The sequence below is a fragment of the Sorghum bicolor genome, chromosome 3 (assembly GCF_000003195.3).
Source record: "Sorghum bicolor cultivar BTx623 chromosome 3, Sorghum_bicolor_NCBIv3, whole genome shotgun sequence".
In the NCBI taxonomy this organism is placed as follows: Eukaryota; Viridiplantae; Streptophyta; class Magnoliopsida; order Poales; family Poaceae; genus Sorghum; species Sorghum bicolor.
In genome coordinates this window covers 58,735,261-58,753,368 of record NC_012872.2, presented here as the reverse complement: position 1 = coordinate 58,753,368, position 18,108 = coordinate 58,735,261, and the positions used below count along the sequence as shown (strand labels likewise).

At 42.6% G+C, this 18,108-nt stretch overlaps 3 protein-coding genes across 4 annotated transcripts; 1 reads left to right on the top strand and 2 right to left on the bottom strand.

Annotated features, from left to right (window-relative positions):
- LOC8061828 (alpha-aminoadipic semialdehyde synthase) lies at nucleotides 1,869-2,722 on the top strand. The gene is made up of 3 exons (XM_021455785.1): nucleotides 1,869-2,145; nucleotides 2,252-2,321; nucleotides 2,407-2,722. Exons 1-3 carry the CDS (start codon nucleotides 1,987-1,989, stop codon nucleotides 2,460-2,462), a joined length of 285 nt encoding a protein of 94 aa, XP_021311460.1. The 5' UTR covers nucleotides 1,869-1,986; the 3' UTR covers nucleotides 2,463-2,722.
- Nucleotides 2,912-7,238, bottom strand: LOC8061827 (26S protease regulatory subunit 7A). The gene is made up of 10 exons (XM_002456058.2): nucleotides 6,771-7,238; nucleotides 6,491-6,572; nucleotides 5,763-5,854; nucleotides 5,535-5,612; nucleotides 5,387-5,448; nucleotides 4,542-4,686; nucleotides 4,226-4,444; nucleotides 3,967-4,148; nucleotides 3,453-3,628; nucleotides 2,912-3,341 (listed from the first exon to the last, which is right to left on the bottom strand). The coding sequence occupies exons 1-10, from the start codon at nucleotides 6,855-6,857 to the stop codon at nucleotides 3,184-3,186; spliced, it is 1,281 nt and encodes a 426-aa protein (XP_002456103.1). The 5' UTR covers nucleotides 6,858-7,238; the 3' UTR covers nucleotides 2,912-3,183.
- Nucleotides 7,908-16,365, bottom strand: LOC8060143 (WD repeat-containing protein 89 homolog). 2 transcript variants are annotated; one of them, XM_021455784.1, is made up of 9 exons: nucleotides 15,911-16,365; nucleotides 15,523-15,784; nucleotides 14,424-14,631; nucleotides 13,294-13,389; nucleotides 11,661-11,735; nucleotides 10,932-11,042; nucleotides 10,426-10,517; nucleotides 9,306-9,390; nucleotides 7,908-8,503 (listed from the first exon to the last, which is right to left on the bottom strand). In XM_021455784.1, the coding sequence occupies exons 2-9, from the start codon at nucleotides 15,720-15,722 to the stop codon at nucleotides 8,141-8,143; spliced, it is 1,230 nt and encodes a 409-aa protein (XP_021311459.1). In that variant the 5' UTR covers nucleotides 15,723-15,784; nucleotides 15,911-16,365; the 3' UTR covers nucleotides 7,908-8,140. The 2 variants fall into 2 exon arrangements, with proteins under 2 accessions (XP_021311459.1, XP_002456102.1); XM_002456057.2 differs by having other exon boundaries at nucleotides 15,523-15,791; nucleotides 15,911-16,364.

The following is an 18,108-nucleotide window of genomic DNA, read 5'->3' as shown; positions in this document are numbered from 1 at the left end:
CTGTTTTGCCCAAGGCTCTCATGGATTCCTGCAGAGGGGTACACGGACCTAACAACTCCTGTATGGCCTCCTTCAAGGATTGCTTCGGCTGAACCTATTGCTCCTGCGTGATCATTTCTTACAGGAAAGTAACCTAACGTCCCTGCAGCTGTGCCACCAATCAACCATAGCCGGTCATCCGGCATGGAATAGTGACAGTCAACGAAATAGTCAACCTGCCATATGAAAATAGTAGAAATTGAGAAAATGGGGGGAAAATACCAAATATAAAAGAGACAATAGAAGGCGAAAAAAAAAGAATAATGGCAACCCTGTCGAAAATTGGTTTCTTTGATGCACATTTTGCTGCACATGTGCAGGTTTTAGTGAGATAATGGCAACCCTGTCGAAAATTGGTTTCTTTGATGCTGCAAATCATCCACTGCTGCAAGATACTAATCGCCCAACATATAAGGGTTTCCTTGATGAACTACTTAATAATATCACAACGACTAACACAGACTTTGATATTGAAGCCTCTGGTGGATATGACGATGAAATGATTGCCAGACTGTCGAAGCTCAGGTGTTGCAAAGATAAGGAAATAGCTGCTAAGACAGTCAAAACCATCAAGTTAATCCTGATCCTGTACTACAAAATTCACATCTTTTTTTTAACTGTTGTAGTGCAATATAAATAATGCCATCAAGTTAATATGTTAAAGAATCCCCAGGAAAAAAATGATTTAGGGATAATAGAAACAGGAAGCATGAATGCTGTAGTTGTATTTTATTTTCGAACTGACAAAATACACGAGCAGGTTCTTGGGACTACATGAAGAGACTCAAATTCCTAAGGGCTATTCAAGTGCATTTGATGTGATTTGCCAACGAATGGAACAGAGGATGGCCTATGGCCACAATGAGCAAGTGAGGCTTAATACTATCTTACCACCTGTCATATGTTTCATGTGTTGCATGTAGCTGTTAAAATATCTGTAGTACAGATCTTTCTTTATAAAATCATAAGATATTTAACCTTATATTTATATTGTCATAAAAAGAAGTCAGGAATGTAACAGAAAAGAGGCAATGATCTCAATCTTAGAGCAACTCCAACCATTATGCAAATGGGCTTGGCATTTACCAAAATGCATAAAGCTCCAAAAAAAACCCCTCCAATCGTTATGCATTTGGACTTTGCATTTTACATAGCTATGCATTTGGAGGGGGAAACTTGGCATATATGCCAAAGGAGTCCGGCTATGCAAATAGAGATCACGAGATTCTCGGTTCCACCTCGCGGGCTTTTTTCTTCCCTTCGCGCGGTTTTTCTTCGCGCCGCTACCACTTCACGCGATAGGAGAAGCATCGCGCGTCCTCCTTCGCCAGCTTCGCGCGCGCGTTTGGACGAAGCAGCGCACAACGGAACGGGAGATCGGTACTGCAATCGGTATTGCGAATGGGAACGACGAACTGCGTAGCTCACGATCGGTACTGCGCGGCTGTTTGGCGCGGGAATTGGTGAACGGGAGACGACGGCGGGCTGTTTGGCGCGGGATCGATTGGCCGCGCGGGAAGGAGTGCCCCGAAACAAAATTTTCGGAAAAAAAGATGATGGACTTAGCATTTTGCATAACGGTTGGAGATCACCCGATTTTAGCCTTGCCATTTTCATTTGGGGGTTTGCAATTTGCCTAAAATACATAACTTCAAATGCATAATGGTTGGAGATGCTCTTACTAGTTTATTGTTTGTAGTTGCCTTAATCACTTCAGTTGTATAAATTTGACAGGGACAAAACTCAGATACAAAAATGCACTTTTGATTCCTAGGAGATTTGCAGTAGATTGCCAGTTTAATGATTAATGTGTATCCAAACTTCTTTACTCTGGTATACCACCATTTTCATACTGTTTTTATTTCATGTTCACAAAATGGATTAAATTGAATCAATAGCCTTCGTCGGATAACCATTGCTGAGACGCAGCTCCTGTAAATTCAGGACATGGTACTGCTCCACCATGAAGTCGAGGTGGAATACCTAGATGGGCAACCCACCGAAAAGCACCAAGCGACGCTACTGGAGTTTGGGAAGGTTGAAAATGGCAGATCCACCACTGCCATGGCCCTGACCGTTGGTATTCCTGCAGCAATAGGGGCCCTGGTAGTAAACCTAACCACAATTATACTTGCATAATGATAAGGATAAAAGCCAAAAAGGAAAATGGAAATTAATGTATGTTCATTTGCTCTCGCATGTTATATTGCAGCTATTGCTACAGAATAAGGTCCAGACAAAAGGAGTGATCAGGCCTCTGCAACCGGAGATCTACATTCCAGGTGTTACATAGTTTTCATGCCAATCCTTGTGGAATTATCATGACGTGCAACTGTGCTGACTCTGTGTGTATTTGCGTGTGTGAAGCATTGGAGATCTTGGAGTCGTCAGGCATCAAGCTGATTGAGAGAGTGGAGATTTGAAAGTTGCAAGTCACTGTCCGTTTGGATCAACTTGCTGTTGCTGTGCTGCGTGCCTGCGTTGCAAACTTGCAACCGCAGCAGCTTCCAGCAGTTCAACAAGTGCAAAGAAAGTTGCAGCGCCTACAGTGAAACGGCTGAAATGTATGATATAGCTGGGTACATGTACATATATCTTTTGTACATAGTATATGACCTGTCGTAAGAGATGTCAAAGAAACCTCTGTATATATGACCTATCAAATAATGCCCGGCAAAGAAACCTCTGTATATATGACCTATCACCTATCAAAAAATGCCGATCGGTTCGCTTGCTCTTTTTCTATCACCTATCAAATACTGCCGATCAGTTCGCTTGCTCTTTCGAGGCGCAGGATGCACCACCCTTCCATTATATGGTCTGACTTTACGATGCACAAAAGCAACCAGCAAACCATAAACCAGATGAGACGTCAGAGCAACAACCACCTGCGTTGCCTGAGATTTACATTTCGTGAGTTCTCCGAATGAACTTTGCGTCATGTGCACATCATCAGTCATAAACACGAGCAACATGAATCGCCGAGCGGAGAACCTTATCTTAAAAACATGTGGTACAGGTTACAGTCACTGGGGATCCAATTTGCTAAACAAACAACAATCTTTGCATAGAATCCCCATGATGATACAATCATCAAAAAGATCCAGAGTTCTGAAAACAACAAATCCCATGAAGACGCACTGACTAGTTGTACACCATATACTTGGGTGTTGCACTGAATTTCTGGTAGCCCTTGATGACCTTATTGACAGCATCGAGGAAGTCCTTTTCTGTCACCGTTTTCCTGCGGGCACGGATGGCATACATCCCAGCTTCTGTGCAAACGCTCCTTATATCCGCTCCTGGAGTAACAAGCAAGGCTATGTGAGAACCTGACCATCTATCGTAAAATCTTCAAGTAAGACAATCAAATCAAACAGAAAACAATCTGATGAAACCACAAAGCAACTCACCAGTAGAGTTGGGGCAGAGACGTGCCAGAAGCTCGAAACGAATATCTCGCTCGCAGTTCATGGTTCGTGTATGGATCTTGAAAATTTGAGTACGGCCCTCCAGGTCAGGTAGCCCGAATTCTACCTTTCTGTCCAGACGACCAGGACGCAGAAGCGCAGGATCCAAGGTATCAGGCCTGGAGAAAACAGAGAAGGTGGTCAGCTTCTCAGGCCTGGGATATGGCCAAAAATTTTTATAGCCATCATAAACAATACATATTCATGCAGCCATGTCAGTTTAAGGCATGGAGCCTATAATTTTCATGCAGCCATGTCAGTTTAAGGCATGGAGCCTATAATTTTCATGCAGCCATGTCAGTTTAAGGCATGGAGCCTATAAACAATAGGTTTTTATGCATAACTTTGCATATTCAAAATCCTATGTTTCTTCAGATAATATCTTCAGAATAGAGTACGAGGTAATCACCTAAAAGGAACTGTAATCACATGAGAGTAGAATGAAAAAATGAAATACCTATTAGTGGCCATGAGGACTTTGATGTTCCCTCTTGCATCAAACCCATCAAGCTGGTTTACTATTTCCAACATTGTTCGCTGCACCTCATTGTCACCACCGACCCCATCATCAAAACGAGCACCACCAATAGCATCAACTTCATCGAAGAAAACAATGCATGCTTTCTTTGAGCGGGCCATCTACAATATAGGAATTCGTTTCAGAAATATGTTCAACAGAAAAAACTGGATTTACGGATTCACAGCACTAGATATACCTGGAACAGTTCCCTGACCATCCGAGCACCTTCTCCGACATACTTCTGAACTAGCTCACTTCCAATTACACGGATGAAACAAGCATCAGTCCGATTTGCTACAGCTCTTGCAAGAAGAGTCTTGCCAGTACCAGGTGGACCATAGCAAAGGACGCCTTTAGGAGGGTCAATACCAAGCTTGACAAACTTTTCTGGGTGAAGCATAGGAAGTTCAACAACCTGCAAAAATGATACAGGAAAGATTAAATAAAGTAGGTCCATAACTAACTGTGACAAAGTATGTGCCAGCTCACAACAAGGAAAAAGGATCACATACTTCACGCATCTTCTCAATCTGCTCCTTGCAGCCACCAACATCGTTGTAAGTCACATCTGGCTTTTCCTCCACAGTCATCATGGTAACACTTGGGTCAATTTTTGGTGGAAGAGGGATCTGAATCTGGTACTTGTTACGATCAACACTGCAACAAGCATCAGGTGTGAGATCACAAATTTTTCACTAGGTGGTAAAAAGTTTCAACTTATTCAGGAACAATAGCACAACGCATAGAGAAATAACGAAAAGGCGAGTCCATGTTTCAGCAATAAAATAAATGCAGAGGATCATTTTTAGATTAAACAACCTTTTCATCTCTTAATATTACGTAGGGCAGAGTTTTATACTCGCATCCAATCTATGCAGCTGACAATTATTTCCAACGCAATAGCAGTATTCAAAGATTGCTAAAATACAAAGATACAATAGATTCAATATTGCTTTTCAGAAAGCACTACGCACCTACCAAGTCATAGTCATGGAGGACAGCTGATTCAACAAAGCAATGCTTTCTCATCTATGTCAAACATGTAAAGTTCACAACATCTTTCCAAGGGACACGGCAATCACTACATGAATGGCCATTGCTTATTTAAGCCTATTAATAAGTAATAACTCAAATCAATAAGCATTTTTCTCATAAGACATACAGCTTGGATGATGGCATATCATTTTCTTACAAATAACCACTGGAAAGATGGGCCAGTTTTGTAAACATTTATCACAAGTACATAAATGCATCATAGTGCTGTAGTAGAAATGAATGACCAAGTATGATATGCTAAAGGAAGAAGACACTTTAAGACTTATGATATACTTAATTTGAAAAATACAGGATGGCATACCCGACCCTCATCCCTTCCTCGATATCAGTTGGAGAGACCTTATCCCCCAGTCCAACCACAAACTGCAGGATTCAAAACAAGGTATAAGAAAAAGGTGTACAGTTTTTAGGTGGCGTGAGATGGAAGTAAAATGGCAAGCATGACATACCTTTGCAATTTGTTTTACATTTATAACATATTTGGCATCATCCGTATTAGGGCTTATAATCTTTGTACACCTTGCTACCTGCAGGAAGATAAAGATAAGTTATTAGTGTGCTGGCACATGTAAAACTGAAACCAAAAAGATATTGCGCCCAACTACCATGCATGGTAGGTCGTAATTCAAATCTGTAAAAACTACTAAGTAACACAATATCAGGTTCAGTTAATATACTTGTAATGGCTGTTCTTCTTGCATCATCTGTTTATCTGAAACCAAATCCCACTGGCTAGGTGGAGCCAGCCCTGTATCAGACTCCTTTATCCCTGCATTTAGTATAAGAGCACATCTCAGGTCAAAAGGAGCTTGCTAACATTAAAACAAGCTGCTGAATTGCAGAACAACATAGAACATAATAGAAAACGCCAGAAATAAGACATAATAGAAAACACCAGACATAAGATGTGGTCTCATAGCCAATTCCTCTAACTACATTATTAAGTTAATAACATGTCATTACTACACTATTAAGTAAATAACATGTCAAATATCTAGAGTACAGGGTAGTATATAGCAGGCAGCAGCACCCCCATGCCAGAACTACAGAGGCATCACTAAAGAAACAGTTCCCATCGATTTTTACCCTTGTTCAGTAAACTAGAATGTTTCAAGTGTAACACACTAAATAATGCATCACTACATCTTAACCATTTGGATAACTATATATGAGATGAGATCGTCAATTAAATGAAACTCCCTATTAGCTGCAAGTAAATAATAGCCAGCTGAAACAAGTGTTGGCAAGAGAGTATAATTCTCAGTGTAATAACCCAACAGCCTAAGCTAGAAGATGAATAAAACGCCACAAAGTGATCAAACTTATCCTTAGGACCAACTCAGAAACAAACTGGCCTACATCTCCAATGCCACACCAAAAAAGTCATAACAAAATTATCACTCACCACAAAGGTCATTGATTTTCTTAGCCATTTCCTTGATCTCCTTCTCGACCTTCTTTATGCTGGTCGAGTACGGCCCAAGCCCCTGCAACAGCATCCAGCAAACATCAGCAATTTCTCCCCCCTCAAATCACACACGGTGACCTAAATCTGGTACCCTAAACCGATCTCGAGCCCGAACCACAACCGACACAATCCGAAGCCCCGCCCCCAAGTCCAAATCACCAAAGAACCCTAGATCCACGAAATCAGAGAGATCCAAACGGGGGGTCGAGGCACGCACATATGTTTTGAGGAGGGCGATGTCGTCCTCGTCCAAGGGGCGAGGGTTCTTCTCGTTCATGATCTCATCCTCCGGTTCCGGTGCCATGGCTCCTGAGCGAGCGGCGCTTCTCCGGCGGCGAGGCGCGAGGGCGGCGGAGGCGGCTCAGGTCCGTGGGGGCGAGGAGGTTTTACTGGTATTTTTCTTTCCTCTTCTCCAAGGGACGTTCTGCACCGTGTGATACTGATCGGACGGATAAGCCTGCAAACGGCGCAGTTGTCCAGCGAAGACGCGCGTTGTCCGCCCAGGCCACCACGACCGGCGCGCGAGTGAGGCCGCGGCAGCGGGGCTAGTGCGAGGCGGCCTTCCTCTACTGCAGGTGGTGGCGGTGCACCTCAGCGGCATCTTCTACGGCGCTGCTGGTAGTGCTCGGAGCAGCTGCGGCCGCTGGCCGCCGGGATGAGAGGTCCCAGCGTGCGGTCTTGAATGCAGGCATGCACTAGCCAAGAACGCGGTCCCAGCGTGCGGTCACGGTCAAAACAGACGTACACAAGGGACTGTTGACCAAACAGTATCAACCTGCTGCAACAATACACATTCTGTAATTATTTATATCAACTACTATTTCTGATGATTGAGCCCTTGTTTAGTTCCTCCCTAAAAATGCAAAAAAATTTAAAATTCTCTGTCACATCGAATCTTTAGACGTATGCATGGAGTATTAAATATAGACAAAAATAAAAACTAATTGCACAGTTTAGTCAAAATTTACGAGATGGATCTTTTAAGCCTAGCTAGTCTATGGTTGGACAATAATTACCGCAAACAAACAAAAGTGCTACAGTGTCACAAATTTTTTTTTTCTACACCAACTAAACACAGCCGTAGTATAAGGCCTTGTTTAGTTCCATTTTTTTCAAAATGAGCACTATAACATTTTTATTTGTATTTAACAAGTATTGTCTAATCATTGACTAACTAGGCTCAAAAGATTCGTCTCGCAAATTAAAGGGTGCTGTTAAGAGAGGATCAGAGAAAAACAAAAAATCCTCCCACCCAACCATCCCTCTCTCTCTCTCTCTCCATCTTCAAGCAGTATATCTGTATGTGCACCATCTTCCTACACGCCTAGACAGACTCTTTCGCGCGCGCACCACGTACACATAATCTTGGCTAGATTGATAATCAGTTGCTGAACTAGGGTAGCAATCTCAAACAATAAGCAACATCAAAACTGCACCCAGGACTTACTCCGGGTGCGGGGATACTCAAATATGTTTCATCACGAGTTCACGACCTATAATTCAAAGAGAAGATAAACATGCTCACAGCACATACAGGCCAGGCTTTCCCTTGTCAGTGCCAAACGTTACAAACGGTATCCATAGCGGCTAGTAGGGCTGATGCCGATTCTTGGTTTTCTTTTGCTGCTTGCACACTAGTGAACTAGAGATCCAAGATTTGTTTATCTCTGCGATTTCATCAGAGCGCCAGCAGCACAAACGACCATCTTCACCTCCTGTCCATCCAAAGATGCCCCTGTTTTGCCCAAGGCTCTCATGGATTCCTGCAGAGGGGTACACGGACCTAACAACTCCTGTATGGCCTCCTTCAAGGATTGCTTCGGCTGAACCTATTGCTCCTGCGTGATCATTTCTTACAGGAAAGTAACCTAACGTCCCTGCAGCTGTGCCACCAATCAACCATAGCCGGTCATCCGGCATGGAATAGTGACAGTCAACGAAATAGTCAACCTGCCATATAAAAATAGTAGTAGAAATTGAGAAAATGGGGGGGGGGGATACCAAATATAAAAGAGACAATAGAAGGCGGAAAAGAAAAGAATATCCTTGTTCAAGAGTAAACATAGAAATGATGTGATTATATGAAAAAAAAATCAGAAACAAGAATTGATTCTGCATGAATAAGACAACCCAAGATAGTTTCCCTGGACAAGTTTCATCCCAGGAACAGATATCTAAAGCTGAATAGCCATTACTATAGAAGTACAACCAGACTCGTCTCTCAAGAGATTCCTTATTTTGGTCTCCGAAATTCACTGGCTTCTCTCCTTGCCATTGAAACAAATATGTTGTACATAACTGGATCTGTTGGCTTTGTTTTACATTGAAATAAAGCAGGGGGGGCTTATCTCTAAATAAACTAATAATTTATTTAATTACCAGAAATGCTTTACAATACTCCATCCGTCCCCAAAAAAATACTATAGTTTTTCATAAGTCAAACTATCCTAAGTTTGACCAAGTTTATAGAAACGAATAATAATATTTATGATCTCAATCGAGCACCATTAGGTCCACTATGAAAAATGTTCATATTTTACTCTTTTGATGTGGTAGATGTTGAAACCCTTCTCCATAAATTTGGCCAAACCTAAAATATTGACTTAAGACAGGTACAAAAGTACCTAGATTTTGGCAAAGAGTAATTATATATGAAACTGTCCATCAGCATACATCAAAGCTCCATGTGAGGCCAAATATCATAAACGTACAAAAACAAATACAAGCATCACAGATCCTAACGAATACTCACATGGTCAAGGTTCCACCTATCAGTGGCCAAGGAACGAGCATCTTCTATATTCAACTCTCTAGCCCCGTCAATCCAGTCCCAGACACTGCAAGAATGTTAAGGAAAACAACGTAATTGTCCAATGTCCAAGCTATCATACTTGGATTATTTGATATTCTCAGGATTTGATTGGTTGCCTGCATTAGCATGTATCCAGGCATGTGCACAGTGCTCAAAGCAGGCCAATGCAGCATTAACTAGTACACCAGATTTTTCGGGGGGGGGGGGGGGGGGGGGGGTTTGAAAAAGTGTTTTCCGAATTAGACAAATGCAGATTTGCATAAGCCGACGGGCATACAAAAATGAAATATTTACACATTCTGTACCTTTACTAGAAAAAGGAGACCTGTAATAGAACATATAAGGTGACTATATGCAATAAAATGTAAATAAACAAACACAATTTTACCAGCTTTCCTATGCAGGACAACCAAACACAAAGGCACTGCATACCTTTATGTTGCCTTTGGTCGTTTTAGGGGCATGGACCCTGTGGAAAGCAAGGAATGACGTGGTATTCAATGGGATCATCCCTAGAGTGAACAGAACATTTATTCTGGTGCATGAAGAATCTGAACTCTGGATACTGGCTGGTGCGAAAGGTCTTGGCGCGTTGGTCGCTTCTAGGCCCCCTGTCCTATAGTTGGGAGTTGGTCTAGCGGGTCGTAACTTACATGTCTTTGACGCAAATGAAAAATGTAAAAGTATAGCCCGGTGACCACGGGCAAGTGATGTAGCGTGTGTGGGTATGTGACTATGTGTTGTACGCTGTGTTTAGCTATTTTGGCCTAACTCTCCTTCTCTTAATGCAACGAGAAAGGTATGACACCACGGTTCAAAGCCCAGTTTGGTGAGGGCATAGCAGGCACTCTTACCACCAGGCTGGCTCAGTTTGCAAAAACGAGATCCAAACTAGGAGGAACTAGGAAAATGGGTTTTCTTTAAGAAACAAGCACCCAAATCAAGTTATCGAGGACACTTTATTTTAAGTTACAAATTCCAAATTTGACATGGTGCTGAGAGCTGGAGCTCTCCAAATGGGGTAATAAAATAAAAATGTAACTATGCACAAAGAAGCTACCTTAATGTCTCAATATGGGTTAAACACCAAAGCTTCTGATATGTATTCCCAAAAAAACCCACTTTGGCAACAGATGTTTCCGCATTCATAACCTATGGGAGATCAATTATCAGAGAGCAAACACCAAAAATTGATACAAATTATGGAGAGAGAAAAACTGTCACAACAAGATAACCTAAAAGCAAAATCTTGTATAACACCTGAATTAGCATTTAGCACAAGTTTACTTGCCAACAAACTAGCTAGAAAGAGAACCAGCTACAAATAGTTGTATCAGTTGTTTAATGAATTAGTTTTTAATGAACACAGGACCACTATAAAAATTCAACAGCATAATAACATTGATATAGAGGACCACAAGGAATATTGCTCGAAGCTCTATGGAATAGGTCACTACTAACTATAATAACAAGTACAGAAGATTGAAGACTTCAATTTTTTTGACAAGTTAAAGATGACAAAGTATTTAAGATACAACAGTAGAGAACTATTGAGTATATGCATACAGATAGCAGATGATTGTCCTCGTCAATTTCACCATCAGTGTCAAAAACACATATTAATCCATCAACTGCCGCAGAAATGAGTTTACTTTGTTGATGTGGTGCGAATTTGACCTGCCGAACAAAAAATAAATATAAATCATCCACACTAGGAGTTGCAAGAGCCTTGTGTGCACGGTATAAATTGAGTCAATGCAAAAGTAGATGTAATATAATAACAGCATATTGATGAAGTGTATAGTGCTTAAGGGGCAAAAGCAGATTGTGTGATTATCTTTAAAGAACTGACACAATCTTCTCTTTAAATACACTGTGCATGTTACAAGAACATATAAGTTTTTAAAATCTTAGGACAATAATAACTGTTTTTAAAAAAGAAAAATAAAACAACAACACTGCAAGGACACATGATTTTTTAAAAAAAAATATATATAAGTTAATTTTGGTGCCAATATCTTCTGCTAAACCTTCATATAAACTGATTAGTCTGAAAAAGAGCTTTTGTTCAGCATGTGTCATGCTCTACAAATGATCGTTTGTATCCAGCTTCACATTGACTATTAGTGTCATAATACTAACAGTTCTTAGTATGAACAAAAAATACTGAGGGAACCACATTATTTAATACAAGTACAAATACTATGATATAATTCTTTGGGTTGAGAGAATTTCTTTTCAATTTGTTCAATGAAAAAATGCAAATAAACTTGGATCAACAAGAATAATACGTACTTGTGTCACATCATCCATGTGGGATTCCTCTAAGCATGCAATTTGTTTTGAACTTCTCCAATCCCAGAATAGAACCTACAACGAAGTGATTAGGAGATCCAGTATTAATTAAAAGTTAAAAAAAACATATCAACCAAATTACAACACCTCCATGCCAAAAGATGCAGATAGCAGAGCAACTAAAGTGCTTAATTCTAGCAACCATGTGTGCGTGCTTGGAAATGTTTACAAGCTGAAGATACCAGAAGCAAATGACTTTAAGTTATATACTACGACGATGAATAATAACTTTTGGATAATATAAGATTAGCAACATTGGGAATATTGGGATTCCCAGAGCAAAAATGCCTTCCTTGGTAAGAGAATCCAAACGCCTTAACTTGTACCATACATGCAGAGAATCCAGGACAAACTACAGATAACTTAAAACCTAGTGGGATAAAGTAGAGAAACTAATTGCGAGTGTTTATACATAGGGATCATGAATCTTAACGGAAACTATCAGTGACATGTGATTAACTCTTCAGGAAAACTAATGATATGGATAGTGTATTGATATAATAGAAAATCAAGAAAAAAGAGCTACTGCCATACTTACCTTAATCCCTGTTTGGTCATCTCTCTCTCGCTCTCTGATATTGATTCCATAAATCATGGGAGATTTGTTTAGCTTGTGTGGGCTTAGTAGGTGTTTGTAACCCTTGATCGGTTTAATTTATCAATCTATTACATGTGAAGTTCCTATGCTATCATGGTATCACGAATGTTTGTCTCCTGTGAGAAACTGCTTCCGCACCATAACCCCTAGACCCCAACACACTTGCCCTGGCTACCATGGCCAGTCATGCCATCATCACCAACACCAACCCAACGATGACACTGAGGCAACTGCTGCCCGCGAACACGACGCAGCAGTTGGTCGCAATTGTGAAACCCACACGATCATTGCCAATGTTGCAGCCCGTGCCACACCATCACTTGGAGTGCAAATGCCAGTAGGTGACTGCACTCGAATGCGAGGCCACTCTAGCCTGCAAATGTGACTCTGTCGGCTAGTACGACGATGTGTTCGACAACAAAAGCGCCCCCATCCACAATGACACCGAGCAATACGAGTTCGCAGTCATCACCAACCTTTTTTAGTGCCCAGACTGCGAGAATTCAGGACATGTGGGCCCTCGTGCTTTATGTTTAATGTTTGATAAAAAATCACATCTTGGCTACCCTCAATGTGGGAAGTAATTGAACTTCAAAATTTATATCAAGTGACATGAGTTTCCAAAGTACATCGACATTTTTTCTTAGATTTTTGTTGTTGTACTGGTTTAATAAGAAGCACGCAGTGCTGAAAGCTCCCACACAAGTACACAAATGTGGGGTCTGGGGAGTGGAATTTCTAAACATCCTTACCCTTGCATAATTCTACAGGGAGGCTGGTTCAAACCCAGGACCTCCAAGCCAGAACTGAAGAGAGATTAAGACTGCAGGCCCACCCATCATTGTTGTACTGGTTTGTTATACAAATGAAAAGTTTGCGCACATATCTATAGAAACATGAACAATGCAGGTCTGTGATGAATACAAGAAAACCCTAAACTATGTCTTCCCTAATATTACATGTCTACTCGGTTACCTGGGCATTAGAGCCAGCAGCAAGTAGGCTACCACTTGATCCACCAAAAGAGAAGGTAAACATTTCTTGTGACGCGCCTCCTCTTAGCAAAGATATCTGGGTAACATATAGAGATGGTGAACGGTTGAATTTAGAACATACAGAACTTTACACAAACATACATACTTATACTGGTACAAAAAAAGAGAAACATAAAAACCTGCCATACAGCACACTGATCATTAATGGCATATCAAATGCTGAAATGCATGTGAAATGGTAAAACTCTTGACAACAGGACACATGTGGCATCTAATGAAGTGCTAGTAGCTAATTAGATAAAAATCTAAATCATATTCAACAGCACTAATACTTTTTATATTGAAATGAAGAATTGATACTGTCATAACGTTGTAACAAAACTATGTCATCTAAGTTCAGCAAACTGCATAAGTTCATTGTAATGATAGTCACAAAGGCGATCCACAAATGACATCACATTATTGAGTTGAACTTCCATTTACTTCTCTAATTTTTCTCTTTCTTTTGAATGGGAAGATAGTTTCAAATTGCCCAGTATAAAGAAAAGTAGGTACAAAGTATGGATAAATATACTCAGTTTTCCATCAACTGGGATCAATGGGTTCAATGCTACAAATCAACCGTGAAATCAAAAAACAGAACTTGTTTGGGTAGTAGAATTTACAAAGCGAATAGAAGAAATAGTCAGGGCACTAAAACTGTTTTAAGCAGGAGTAGGGCAGTATTCCAATATGAATGCATAAGCAGTAGCAATAAAGTGCACACGCCAGCATATATTAATCTAAACGTAGAACAAATGACTAAATGAAGTGAACACAAATATAGCCATTATGTTAACAGGAACATGAAAAAATTCGAACATAACAGAAATATTGACTAATTTCCATTAGCGTGAGCAATAACATAACCATTTCAGGGACACACAATCATGGTCACAGTGTTCAGATGTTCTACGCCTCTAGCCTGTAGGGTAATATGAATATATGATTATCTTTTTTTTTTGTCAAATATGTAGATGTGGTAGTCTTATTAAGCAATCATACACACATACAACGAAAACTGATATGCTGACAAGAATATTCAACAAACATAAAGTATTAGAAAATAACCTGCTTAAAGCTTCTTGTATCCCAAGCTCTGACAGTTCCATCAGAAGAACAAGAACAGATTACTTGTGGTGATGATGGAGCTGAGAAGGAGATTTCATGGATTGTTCCTTCGTGTCCTTTGCATTCCCCTAGATACTGTCCAGTTTCCGGAGAATAAAACTTTAGTGCATTTGTTGACAAGGAAACTGCAAGCCTTGAGATCTCCTGGCTTGTTACCAGATATATCCACGAAGAAGCAAAAGGGCATCAGCATCAGTACTAGAAGCACGGATAATATCAGTTATACAATAAAAAACGTGAATAAAAATAGGAGCGGACGATTACAGGCAATAACCATATAGGTCATCAACATCCAATTTGTCTACTGAATGTTCGAATATGGTGTATAAGATTATAACCAAAACGTTAACTATCAGATTGACCAAAGTGGATGAAAAGATAACTCGAGCTAATAAAAGACCATTCATGCCGGGCCATCATATGTTGGATGGAGTTCTTATTCTGCATGAATTCCTATGTGAACTTAGGGTCAGGAAACAGCAGGGTATCATTTTGAAACTGGATTTTGGGAAGGCGTATGACAATGTTAGTTGCAAACTCGCGATTTTCTTAAAATGTATTACTAAGGAAAAACTTTTCTCAAAGATGGATAGGCTGCATGGTAAAGGCTGTTGAAGCCTTGAAGGAGCCAGAATTTCTATTAATAGGGTGTTTACTTTGAGGAATCACCCCATCCTAGATGAGGTGGTGCATCATGAGTCCATCCCTCAAATTTGGTGAAGTGACTTCATTTCCCATCTCCTCATGCTTACACTAATTATTAGCTTGTGGTTTTGAGGAACGAAGTGATGATGGATCATGGATCAACCCATTCCATTTCACAAACCAAACAAAAAAGTGAGTGAAAAGATGATGGACTACTCCGTTCCTCAAACTTACCAAACACCCTATAACCATGCGTGATACACAGACTGTTAAGTAGGATTCTATCTGCAACCTTAAATGGGCCCCAATGGCTCATGTGAACCTACCTAATCCATTCTTGACGACATAAAAATCTCAATCTAAATGACAAGACAGGGGAGCACGGGGCTCTTACCAAGAAGCAATTTGGAAGACATAATCATCTCCAAAGTTAGTCTGGATGCTGTTCTTGAGGCCCAGCCGCCACGAGGACATGCTTCTATCAGAATTCTGGGATGGTGACCCTGAAATCACAGGAGAGGAGTGCCCCCTGCACGGGCTGGCCTCGGCCTCCACCTCCATGGCCACATCATCCGCCTCTCCGTGAACATCCATCACACAATCCTCCCCAAGCAGGTAGCAAATAGTGGTCGCCTCTGCTTGTGCTCCCGTACGAACTACAAACTACAAAGCAGATTGGAACCGCAATGTTTGCAAATCCAGAGAAATTCTTGAACTATATAGCAGTTGAAATCAAGAGAAAAAGAATAACTGAACTACTGAAAACTTGAAGAAATACATACCTTCACGTTCACAGAATCCCCTGCCCCTGGCGGCTTCACAGCCACGCCCACGCAGGGACAGGCCGAAGGCGGACAGACCCGGGCGGGCACGTCTGGCCTCCGAGCTCTGCGCCTCTGCCGGCACTCCGGCAGCCGAGGCCCGAGCCGCGAGCGCGTCTGGGTCTGGGTGAGGACGCGGTCGCCGGTCGGCCCTGCCGCCCTGGGGCGAGGACGCGGTCGGCCCTGGGGACTGGGGTCGAGGCAGCAGGGGCCTGGCCAGAGGCGAGGGCGCGAGGCTGCGAGCAGCAGGGGAGGCGCCGAGCAAGATGAGGGAGGCCGGAGGCGGGACGCCGGTCGCCGGAAGCAGGAGGCAGGAGCGGAGCCGCGAGATCGGAGGAGAGGCGTGCGGCGGCGTGGGCGCGTCCGCCGTCCGCGCTTGGCTCGGTGGCTGAGCTGAGCCTGAGCGACTTGTTTTTCTCTTGGCCCACCCTAGTCTTTTGCTTAACGCGGAAATCCTGGAAAACGGGCTGGAATTGTCGTGTTGGTGGGCTGTGCGCATAAATTTGGTCTAGGGAGGCTGGCCGAGAAAAAAAGCCAGAATCCTTCAAAAAATTGGGCTGCCAAAGTAGGTCTAATGAGTTTTTTTTTTAGCCAAAACTAAAGAGTTACTTTTTAAATTTCTGGGCTATGACTAGGGCCATGGCCCTACTGGCCTTAGGCCTGGGCCCGCCCTTGCCAAATTCAGAGTATTAGGCGCGGGCAACCTGCCCTTGGGGGCGGAGTGGTGGTGCTCGGTTAGGGTTCGAGTGCCCGGTTTCGTGCAGCACAAAAGGAATAGAAAAGAGCGCGCATACCAGGCGGTGCTCTTCGCCGGAGAGGGACGCGAAAGGGACCGACGAAGGCCTCTGGGCACTTGCCTTGGGGCGTCGGCTGCAGTCGTGCAAGTTGGCGCACGACAGGGAACTCACGGCGCCTCCGTCCCGCCAGAGGACATGACGCCACGCTCCAGACCTCGGCCACCACAGGGGCGGACATGGGCTTGGGGGCTACAGCCCGGGGCCGACCCAAAAACCGCTAAGAGTAGGTCTTCAATTCAGCCTAAGAAGGAAGTTAGGGCCACATGTGCGCCTACGGCATCGTTCATCGCTCCGCAGCTCTGACGGCGACCGGCGAGGCGGCGAGCGCACCTCACTTGGTCCCCCCTCTCCGCCTGGCCTGGGCCGCCTCCATTCTCGTCCTCCACGCCTCTGTTATTCACCTCGGCCTTCCTACCCTCCAGCCTCCCAGTTCCCGTGGTCCCCCCGCCGGCTCTTGCTACTCATCTACGTTGGCCTAGGCGCCTTGCCATTTACAGACCCTGCAAAAATGAAAATGCTGGTTACAACCCGGTCTTTGGATTAAACTAGTTGGACGTTTGATCCTCTTTGCGGTGTGGTCATAACCATCTGATCGTGGTAGCTAACATATGGTCAACCGACTGCGTCAGTTGTAGATTCGACTAGTTGATCGGACGGTTCAACAGGATTTGCTTTCCAACTGTGGCTGCAGACACCAATACATGCACAAGCGAAACAAAAAAAAAAATTGGTGACACTGTAGCACTTTCGTTTATTTGTGGTAACTATTGTCTAATCATGGACTAACTAGGCTCAAAAGATTCGTCTCGTCGATTCCGACCAAACTGTATAATTAGTTTTTATTTTCATCTATATTTAATATTCCATGTATGTGTATAAAGATTCGATGTGACGAAGAATCTTGAAAAAGTTTTGAGTTTTTTTGATGGAAGTAAACAAGACCATGCCACCACGAAATATGCGTAGAGCGCAGGCACCAACGCGGAGGCCAGGGCCAGCACCATCTCTATCCCGCATCTATCGCAGCATAGCTAGAAACGCTACACTACCAGGCCACCGCCGGCCAGATCGAGATCCATCCGATAGATAGCTTGCGGGGTTATTGACATGTTCGCCTCATCTGTCCCCTGCCCGCGCGCAGGCTGGCGTCGTGTAGCATGCATAGGCATAGCAAAAGCCATAGCACCTAGGCCTTGTTTAGTTCACCCCGAAATCCAAAAAGTTTTCAAGATTCCCCGTCACATCGAATCTTGCGGCACATGCATGAAGCATTAAATATAGACGAAAATAAAAACTAATTACACAGTTTGTCTGTAAATCACGAGACGAATCTTTTGATCCTAGTTAGTTTATGATTGGATA

Excerpts from the sequence above, each read along its gene's own strand:
- LOC8061828 (XM_021455785.1), top strand. The coding sequence starts at position 1,987 with ATGGTACTGCTCCACCATGAAGTCGAGGTGGAATACCTAGATGGGCAA. Across the intron at positions 2,146-2,251 it reads CTGCAGCAATAGGGGCCCTG|CTATTGCTACAGAATAAGGT; the intron begins GTAGTAAACCTA and ends GTTATATTGCAG. Across the intron at positions 2,322-2,406 it reads ACCGGAGATCTACATTCCAG|CATTGGAGATCTTGGAGTCG; the intron begins GTGTTACATAGT and ends GCGTGTGTGAAG.
- LOC8061827 (XM_002456058.2), bottom strand. The coding sequence starts at position 6,857 with ATGGCACCGGAACCGGAGGATGAGATCATGAACGAGAAGAACCCTCGC. Across the intron at positions 5,449-5,534 it reads ATGTAAAACAAATTGCAAAG|TTTGTGGTTGGACTGGGGGA; the intron begins GTATGTCATGCT and ends TGAATCCTGCAG. Across the intron at positions 4,687-5,386 it reads GAGGAAGGGATGAGGGTCGG|TGTTGATCGTAACAAGTACC; the intron begins GTATGCCATCCT and ends TGCTTGTTGCAG.
- LOC8060143 (XM_021455784.1), bottom strand. The coding sequence starts at position 15,722 with ATGGATGTTCACGGAGAGGCGGATGATGTGGCCATGGAGGTGGAGGCC. Across the intron at positions 10,518-10,931 it reads AGGACAATCATCTGCTATCT|GTTATGAATGCGGAAACATC; the intron begins GTATGCATATAC and ends GATCTCCCATAG. Across the intron at positions 8,504-9,305 it reads ATAGGTGGAACCTTGACCAT|GTTGACTATTTCGTTGACTG; the intron begins GTGAGTATTCGT and ends TTTATATGGCAG.